We start from the raw sequence: 10,025 nt of genomic DNA, 5'->3' as shown, positions 1-10,025 counted from the left end.
GGGCATACCCTCAGAGTGAGGGGTTACTGAGTAGAAGTGATATGAGGAAGAATTTCTTCAGCCAGAGGATGGTGAATCTATAGATATCATTGTCACTGAAAGCTGTGGAGGCCAGGTCACTGCATGTTTTTAAGGCAGAGATAGACAGATTCTTGATTAGATTAGATTGCCTACAGTGTGGAAACAGGCTCTTCGGCCCAACAAGTCCGCACCGCCCCTTGAAACATCCCACCCAGACCCATCCCCCTATAACACACACACACCCTGAACACTATGGGGAAATTTAGCATGGCCAATCCACCTAAGCTGCACATCTTTGGACTGTGGGAGGAAACCGGAGCACCTGGAGGAAACCCACGCAGACGGGGGGAGAATGTGCAAACTCCACACAGACAGTTGCCCGAGGGTGGAATCGAACCCGGGACCCTGGCGCTGTGAGGCTGCAGTGCTAACCCCTGAGCCACCGTGCCACCCTTAATTAGTAAGGGGACTAAAAATTACAAGGAGAAGGCAGGAAAATGGGTTTGTGAAACATTTGAGTCATTATTGAAAGGAGGAGTAGATTTGATGGGCTGAATGTCCTAATTCTATTGCTATAGCATATAGTCTGTATGGCCCTCCACATCTAAAATAAAACTGATAATGGAGAGCTGAAACCAAAAAAGAAATTGCTGAAGAAACTCTGGAGAGAAAGTAGAGCTCCAGTTTTGAGTCTAATGCGTCTTCATCGGTTCCAATGAAGGGTCTTTGGACTCAAAACGTTAATGCTGTTTTTCTGTCCCCAGATATTGCCAGCCCTGCTGAGTTTCTCCATCAATTTCTGGTTTTCTTTCAGATCTCCAGTGTCTGCAGTTCTTCGTTTTATTTATGCTCCATACATCCACTCGGTCAAGATCCCTCTGGATCAAACACTGTAGATGATCAAACATTGTTGTCTCTCCCACTGTTTCGGTGAGGATGCAGCATTGCCCTAAGTGAATACTGTGACATCAGAATCACAGTCAAACCCTGTGAAAACCTACCCTGAATGTGGCTGGGCCCAGACTGCTCTCATCATGTGGATGCTTTTACCCTCAGGCTCACATTTCTGATTGCTGCAGCTCCTCCAGTGTTACTCCAGTGTCTTTGCTATCAGACAGCATGATTCAGAGAGTGCTGGGTTTGAGTTCCATCCTCGCCACTTGAGTACAGATGTTCCTAGTTACTGTGCTGCTGGAGCACTGCCATCTTTCAAATGGAACATTAAGCCAAGAGATAACACAGTGTGGAGCTGGAGGAACACAGCAGGCCAAGCAGCATCAGAGGAGCAGGAAAGTTGACATTTTAAGTCAGGACCCTTCTCCAAAAATGGAGAGGGGGACGGGAACTCAGAAATAGAGAAAGGAGGGGTGGAACGGTAAAAGGTGAGTGCAGGTTGGGACTGGTGAGGATTGGTCAGTGAGGAGGGGCAATGCAGACAGGTGGGAGAGAAGATAGCCATGTTGTGTCAGGTCAAGGAGGTGGGTATGAGAGGGAAGGATGAGGCCTGTGGTGGGGTAGCTTTCACAGCTGGTGAAATCCACATTGAGGCCGTTGGACTGTCGGCTCCCGAGGCAAAATATGAGGTGCTACTCCTCCAGTTTCCAGATGGCGTCATAGTGACACTGGAGGAGGCCCAGGATGGACATGTCACCCAGGGAGTGGAAGGGGGTAGGTGAAATGCTTTGCCACTGGAAGGTGTTGCTGTTTGTCGCGAACCGAGTATAGGTGCTCTACAAAGCAGTGTCCGAGTCTCTGCATGGTCTCACCAATGTACAGGAGGCCACATCGGGAGCAAAGGATGCAATAGACCAAGTTGACAGATGTGTGGGTGAACTTTTGTCAGATATGCAAGGTTTATTTTGTGCCTTGGATGGAGTTGAGGGGGTGGAGTAGGGGCAGGTGTAGCATTTCCTGCAGTTGCAGAGAAAGGCGCTGGGAGTGGTGTGGGGAGTATGAAGTGAACAAAAGCATCATGGAGAGGGTGATCCCTACGAGAGGTTGTTAGGGGTGGGGAGGGAAATATATCTTTGGTTGTGGGGTCGGATTGTGGGTGGCAGAAGAGGTGGAGAATGATACATTGGATATGGAGGTTGGTGGCGTGATATGTGAAGACAAGGGAGACTCGGTCTTTGTTTTTGTTGAGGGGAGGGGATGTGAGGGCAGAAATGTGGGAAACACAGGTGTGGTTGAGAGCATTTTCAACCACCGAAGGGAGGAAGTTGCGGTCCTTGAAATAGGAGGATATCTGGCAAGTTCAGGAGTGGAATGCCTCATCTTGGGAGCAGACACAGCAGAGGTGGAGGAATTGGGAATAGGGATTGCATTCTTGTGGGAAGGTAGGTGAGAGGACTTGTTGTCTAGGTAGCTGTGGGAGTCAGTGGACTAGAAATAGATATCAGCTTCGAGGTGGTCTCAGAGCTGGAGACAGAGAAATCCAGGAAGGAGAGAGAGATATCAGAGATGGACCAAGTGAACTTGAGGTTGGGGTGAAACGTGTTAGAAAAGTTGATGAACTGTTTAAGCTCCTCGTGGGAGCACAAGGCAGCGCTGATACTGTCATCGATGTAGCGGAGGAAGAGGTGGGGGATAGTGCCAGTGTAGCTGTGGAAGAGGGACTTTGGATAAATGCTGGTGGTGGGGGGGGCTTGCATTTTGGTAAAATGAACAAAGGCAGGACTTACGCAGTTAATGTTCGAGCCCTAGGCAGTGTTGTAGAAGAGAGCGATCTATGTGTTCAGGCACATGGTTCATTGAAAGTTGCATCACAGGTAGGCAAAATGGTAAAGAAGGCATTTCGTACACTTGCCTTCATCACTTAGACCATTGAGTATAGGAACTGGGACATCATGTTGCAATTATACCGGACATTGGTGAAGCCATAAGATCATAAGACCATAAGACATAGGAGTGGAAGTAAGGCCATTCGGCCCATCTAGTCCACTCCGCCATTTAAATCATGGCTGATTGGCATTTCAACACCACTTCCCTGCACTCTCCCTGTAGCCCTTGATTCCTTCTGAGATCAAGAATTTGTCGATCTCTGCCTTGAAGGCATCCAACGTCCCGGCCTCCACTGCACTCCGTGGCAATGAATTCCACAAGCCCACCACTCTCTGGCTGAAGAAATGGCATCTCATTTCAGTTTTAAATTTGCCCCCTCTAATTTTAAGGCTGTGCCCACGGGTCCTAGTCTCCCCACCTAACAGAAACAACTTCCCAGCGTCCACCCCTTCTAAACCATACATTATCTTGTAAGTTTCTATTAGATCTCCCCTCAACCTTCTAAACTCGAATGAGTACAATCCCAGGATCCTTCGCCGTTCATCATACGTTAAACCTACCATTCCAGGGATCATCCATGAACTGCCAGGGGAAGTGGTGGATGCAGGCACAGTTACAATGTTTAAAAGACATTTGGATAAGTACATGAATAGGAAGAGTTTAGAGGGATACAGTTTGAATGTAGGCAATTGGGATTAGCTTAGTTTGGAAAACTTGTTCAGTGTGGACAAGTTGAACTGAAAGGTCTGTTTCCATGCTGTATGACTCTATGGCTCTAAGTCAGAATGATGAATGGCTTGAGGTGAGCCTGCAGGTGGAACTTAACCTCTAAAGTACATGTAAAATATTTCATGTTGAGGAAGAGCAATGGAGAATTTCCAGTTGTCCTGGGCCAATATTTATCCCTCGCCAAATGCCAATTAAAAACAGATGATCGGGGACATTGTTTTAAAAAATTACTCCACGAGATGTGGGCATTACTGGCTGGGCCCACCATCTCTAGGTGCCCCTTGGGTGAGCTTCCCATTGAACTGCTGCAGTAGATAGACTCACAATGCCATTAGGGAGGGAATTAATCATCACATTGCTGTTAACAGGAGTTTATTGGGTGCAAATTGGCACCCGCATTTCTTACATTACCACAATGGATACTCTTCAGGAAGTACAAAATTGGATTTGGAAGGATGTGAGGTTCAGAAAGGCGCCAGAGAAATGCACATCTATCCCTGTACACAGATGGTAAACCTGTCTTTATAAAGTCAAAGGGAGTGAAGCCATCACAGTTAATTAAGATTAGAAAACCAAGCCTTTGGGGCTTTGCAGTGATGATAAGGAGGCCAATCCTTTTGTATGGTTGGGTTTTATTCAGTGAGACAAGCTGTCAAGACACTTTGGCGAAAAATCACAATGCACAATGAGCAGATTTAAATGATTGGTTGTGAGAAAGCTGCCCTGAGTTATATGATGCTGAGGATTGGAATCCATTTAAGAGAGAGGATTAAAAAGGCAGGGAGAACTAAAATGTCCTGTCATGATGGAAAGCCACTGAACCCGATTAAAGATCAACTTTGATCATAATCTCAACAAGCCAAGCGACAGAGACGAGGACACAGTTAAACTGATAGAGCAGTTGCTTCAACACACAGGGGATTCTCTCACTGCCCGTCTCCATTAAAGTGTGGACCAGGATCTTAGAAGCAGAGCTCAGAAAGATAAACAACGAAAAAAAGGGAGAACTTTTATTTAACTGTCCCTTCTCACCCTGTGTCTTTTCAAGTCCTTTCAGCCATGGGTGAGTGGACAATTTTGGAGAGGCTCCTGGAAGCTGCAGTCCAACAACACTCTACTATGATCGGAAGGTGAGATTCTGTTCTGAAAGGTGGGAAGGAAAGGGAAGTGGGGTTTAGTGGATAAATATTCACCTGACGGACAAAAAAAACTGCAGAGAAAATCCTGGCTACAATTTCGGTAGGACTCGTTCCTGCATTTAGACAAAAACCCTTTATTATAGGGTTAATAATCAATTGATGTCTAATTTTGTTTTTGGATTACATGGAGTGTTTAGCAAATTCTACAAATACCCTGTTGTTTTTTTCTGTCTGCTTGATGCTTGACCCACATAAATAATTGTGACAATTTAGAGACTTAATGTCAGTTAAATATTTTTAAGATAAATATTAAATCAAATTAGATTCAATTTATTTTACAAAACTGTGATTACAAGTGTGGAATTGTGAATGAATGATGGTATATAGAAACATTAATAGTTTAGTTATTCAGGGTAATATTAATAATGCTCCAAAGATTTGGATTCAAACCTCAGCATGGTGGACTTTAAATTTAACGAATAAATTTGGAGTTGAAATTTGACCTTAGACATAATTGCCACAAAGCTATCAACACTAATCCCTTGGGAAAGAAAGTTGCCATTTTAGCCAACGTGTGAAGAAAAGCGTTACAGAAGAAGAGTCACAATTGAAATAGTCATAACCCACCACTGCAGCAGGGCTAATCTAAAATCAATTGAAAAGGTGGCGGTGAGCTGCCTCTCCAACTATTGTAGTCCACCTGGTACAGGGACACTCACAATACCATGAGGGATGGATTTCCATGATGTTGACTCTGGAACACTTGAGGTGTAATGATATATTCCCTAAGTCAGGATGGTGAGTGGCTAGGAGGAGAACTCGCAAAGGCTGATATTCCCATGTATCTGTTGCTCTTGTCCTTCTTAATAGAAGTGGTTGTGGGTTTTGGAAGGTGCTGTCTGAGGACTGCTGGTGAATTTCTGCAGTGTGTCTTACAGATAGGACACACTGCTACTGAGTGCTGGTGGTGGAGGGAGTGGGATGCTTGTGTGCATGTGGTTCTGATCAAGTGGGCTGCTTTGTTCTGGATGGCGTCGAGCATCTTGAGTGTTGTTGGAGCTGCTCCCATCCAGGGGCAAGTGGGGACCATTCCATCCCACCTCTGACATGTGCCTCGTAGATGAAGGATAGGCTTTGGGGAGTGAGCAAGTGGCTTACTCACTGCAGGATTCCTAGCCTGTCACCTGCCCTTGTAACCACTATATTTATATGGCGAGCCCAATTCAGTTTAAGTTTAACCCTTCATTTGACAGATCACACCCTTGACAATGATTGCTCTAGGAGCGTCAGGCTCATATGAGTGTAAGGCATAGATCTCTGGAGTGGGACTTGAATCCACAACCATCTGACTCAGGAGGGGCCCACTGAGCCAGGGCTACCTTTCTAAAACAGACGTTGTGAGGGCATGTATCGGTCATGATTAGAAGTTAAGGCAAGATGTGTTGACAGAAATAAGCCAAAGGGAATTACTGTGCAGAGTTGAACACACAGATCTATAACATTCTGAGAGATGAGGGAAATGGGCTGAAAGGATTGTAGGTGAATTGAGATCAAATCACCCAAAGCCAGTTTTCTGGTTCACTGCATTCCAAGGTACTGATTAAATGTCTTCTTTGTTGTGTTCATCTTCCTTACCACCCTGCACGCCCTCCCGAGTACCCAGTGAGAAGACACTGATCCCATGAGTAACAGGCATTCTCTACGTTCTCTTCATCTTCCTGAGGAACACAGGAACAGGAGAAAGACATTCAGTCCCTTAAGCCTGCTCCACCATTCAATGCGATCATGATCTGTGACTTAACTCCATAAACTTGCCTTTAGCCTCTATCCCTTAATACCTTCGCTAAACAGAAAAATATCTACTTCAGATTTAAAATTAACGATGGATCCAGCATCACTGTAATTTGTGGAACAGAGTTCTAAACCCTTACTGCGTGTTGTTAGGGGCAGGGCTACATTCAGCTTTGGTTAGTGAACATACTGATAAACAGGAAAAGACAGGGCAGATGAAGACCCAATATTTCTGCTGGTCAGGGATTTAGAACCAGGGGACGTAGTCAAAAAAATTAGGGCTAGTTCAGGAGAGATTTTAGGAAGCACTTCCTCACATCACTGTCCAGGACTTCCCACGTGTGAGTGAAAGGTGCTGTGGTGACAGGATACAGCCTCTGTGGAGTTATTTCAATTCTCTTTGCTTTTCTTCATTACACGGGTGTTACTGGCTCAGCCAATGCTTATTGCCTATCCCCAACTGTCCATGGAGAAGGTGGCCATGAGTTGTCTCCTGGAACCATTGGAGCTAGGGTGAGAGTTCCAGGATTTCAACCCAGTGACAGTGAAGATATGGCAGATTGTCTTGCAAGTCAGGATGGTGTAGGGCTTGGAGGGGAATTTGCAGGTGATGGCGGTACTCCAATGCATCCGCTGCCCTTGTCATTCTAGGTTGGTAAAGATTTTGATGGGCCTGTCAAAGGAACCACACATGCACTTTCCTCAATGGCTGTGTGGCCCTTAGCTTTTCTGAAAGCTTGTTTATTCACACATCGGCTAGCTCAGCATTTATTGCCCATCTCTAATTGTCTCAAGGGCTGTTCTTACTGGGTCTGGTCCATATATTAGTCCAGATCCACAACAACATGGCTGACTCTTAGCTGCTGTCAGGAAGCCATGGCTCATAGGAATTAAGGGTGGGAAGTAAATACTGGTCTTTCTGGCTAACATTCCATAAAATAATTTATTTAAAAGTCCAGATGTAATTCGCATTCAGAAAGTATCATGGCTGGTGAACTAGGTTTATAACAAAATATGTGGATTGACTGGAATAGGGTTTCATAAAGACCTGTATTTACATAGCACCTTTCATGACCTCTTAAAGGGCTGTACAGTCAATGTAGTTAAGTGGTGTTGGAAGGTGTGACCGTAACATGCAGGGCTTATACATTGCTCTTGTGCACTCTTGTAACAGTTACAAGATTGGGCAATATTTTCTGAACAATCCTAAGTGTGCTAATAATTACACTAACCATCAATGTACGTTTATCAACTGTGCTTGTGATGAGGCTCACTCACTCTTGCTAGGAACTACATTTATTCATACCGAGGGATCTGTCCTCTGTAGACAAAAGGATTATGCCCAGGCATTGCATCACTCTTGAATTAAACAAAAGCAATAGGTCTCTGGTGCATTCTCCACAGCACTTCCCTTGACCAATTAGACTCGACTTGCTAACTAATTCGTACCCTTTTCTCATGCAGTATAAATTGCTGCTCCCTAAATAATTTGGCATTCTTGCATCTGTCCTGATGAGCACAAGATGAAAAGCTTCAGCAGGCTGTCACTTTCTACAGTAACGTTTGTAAGGATTTGACAAAGTAAATTCTCACTTTATTTTTAGGATACTCCTCACAGTGGTGGTGATCTTCCGAATCCTAATTGTTGCCATAGTAGGGGAAACGGTCTATGAAGACGAGCAGGCCATGTTCATGTGCAACACTCTTCAGCCGGGCTGTAACCAGGCATGTTATGACAGAGCTTTCCCCATCTCCCACATCAGATACTGGGTCTTCCAGATCATCCTGGTGTGCACACCTAGCCTCTGCTTCATCACGTACTCTGTGCACCAGTTGTCTAAGCAGAAGGAAAAACGTTTCTCCATGCTCTGTCCACTGCTGGATCGGGATTCCACCAGGGTTTCCACGGAACAGAAGGAGGACAAAAGACCGAGATGTAGTCTTGTCAATGGGATCCTGGGCCAGAGTCCTGAGGGATATCCAAAGGTACTGGATGTAGACTACATGGAGGGAAAAAAGCTGCCTAATCTCTCAAGTTGGATCAGTAGCAAAAGCATGAAGATGAAATGTCAGGAGGGCATCTCAAGATTTTACATTATCCAGGTAGTCTTCAGGAATGCCTTGGAGATCGGCTTCTTGATGGGACAGTACTTCCTCTATGGGTTCAGTGTTCCTGCGATCTTTGAGTGTGACCGGTATCCATGTGTTAAGGAGGTAGAATGTTATGTGTCCCGACCAACGGAAAAGACAGTCTTCCTGGTCTTCATGTTTGCCGTCAGTGGCATCTGTGTGGCTCTGAACCTAGCAGAGCTCAACCATCTGGGCTGGAGGAAGATCAAGGCGGCCGTCAGAGGGGTACAAGCCAAGAGGAGGTCCGCGTTTGAGGTGAGGAAGAAGGTCCTGCCGTATTTCGGCAGCCAAGGGAGGACACAATCCAGTGAGTCTGCGTACGTCTGAGTGGCATTTGAGGTCCCTTTACACCCAGAGCCAACTAAATACCTTGAAAGGAATAACTTGCCATGGCAACTGTGTCTGGTCCATGACTGTGGTGTATCTTTATAAAGTGTGCCCAGTTAGTAAAGTCAAAGACGCTCAAGTAGTATGAAGGGAGCTCACATCTAATGTATCTTAGGAAGATGGAAAACTATTTAGGATGTGCTTTTTATGATTATGCAGTATCCTAAAGCACTTTACAGACAATGACATTTTTATTAAAGTATAGACTCTGCTGTATTATAGGAAGCACAGCAGCCAATTTACAGAAACCTCCCACAAACAACACTGTGATAACGGGCAGACAATCAGAGTTTCTTTGCGGTGTTGACTGAGGGATAATTATTGGCCAGGACCCTGGACAGAACTCCTCCATTCTTCTTTAAAAAAGTGCCACAGGAGTTTTTATATCTACTAGAGTGGGCAGGTGGGTCCTCTGTTTAAAGTCTCATCTAAAAGATGGCACCTCTCACAGTACAGCACTCTCACAGTACTGAACTTGGAGATTCAGGACCAGTGACAGTATCAAATGATTTCTTGGTGGATAGCTAGGCTTTTGTCCTTGCCATTGAATTAGAATTAGGATATCCTTTATTGTCGCATGTACTCAAGTGTGGTTGTACAGGAGTACAGTGAGAAGTTTTACAATAGCTCCTCTTATGGTGCCATCTTAAGTATAAGTCTTAAGTATCTTAAGGCACAAACCTTAGATACAAAAAGAGGAATAAAAAAGAAAAGTAGTTACATTACTTTACAGTGATTCATAGGATAAGTTAGAAATAAGACATAGTTAAAAAGTTACAATCAGAAATACAAATTACACATAAATATTACATTGCAGTAGCTCTGGGCAGGGACTTTCACAAATGGTCTAACTTCCTGCACTAGGCCCCAGTGCGACAACTGTCCCCACACTGCTCCAAGCTTCCAGTCTGCTCTGCACCAGCTCTCAGCTGCTCCAAGGTAAGTTTTCTCTGTGACTGCTCGTCTATTCTGGCCTCCGCTCGGGACTGCTTCCCCACTCTGGCGTCCGCTCCGGGAATGCTTCCCCACTCTGGTGTCCGCTCCGGG

The 10,025-nt window shown here is 45.1% G+C and overlaps 1 protein-coding gene across 1 annotated transcript; it reads left to right on the top strand.

Moving 5' to 3' along the window:
• Window positions 1-4,396: 4,396 nt before the first annotated feature.
• LOC125447811 (gap junction delta-2 protein-like) lies at window positions 4,397-9,467 on the top strand. Its single transcript, XM_048522559.2, has 2 exons — window positions 4,397-4,661; window positions 8,066-9,467. The coding sequence occupies exons 1-2, from the start codon at window positions 4,591-4,593 to the stop codon at window positions 8,916-8,918; spliced, it is 924 nt and encodes a 307-aa protein (XP_048378516.1). The 5' UTR covers window positions 4,397-4,590; the 3' UTR covers window positions 8,919-9,467.
• The last annotated feature ends 558 nt before the right edge of the window (window positions 9,468-10,025 follow it).

Source organism: Stegostoma tigrinum, chromosome 39 (genome assembly GCF_030684315.1).
Source record: "Stegostoma tigrinum isolate sSteTig4 chromosome 39, sSteTig4.hap1, whole genome shotgun sequence".
In the NCBI taxonomy this organism is placed as follows: Eukaryota; Metazoa; Chordata; class Chondrichthyes; order Orectolobiformes; family Stegostomatidae; genus Stegostoma; species Stegostoma tigrinum.
The sequence above is the reverse complement of the archived record's forward strand: the minus strand, read 5'-3'. Positions and strand labels throughout refer to the sequence as shown.

What these genes read in the sequence shown, in the direction of transcription:
- LOC125447811 (XM_048522559.2), top strand. Translation starts at nt 4,591, where the DNA reads ATGGGTGAGTGGACAATTTTGGAGAGGCTCCTGGAAGCTGCAGTCCAA. An exon ending in CACTCTACTATGATCGGAAG is followed by an intron (nt 4,662 to 8,065) that starts GTGAGATTCTGT and finishes CTTTATTTTTAG; the next exon opens with GATACTCCTCACAGTGGTGG.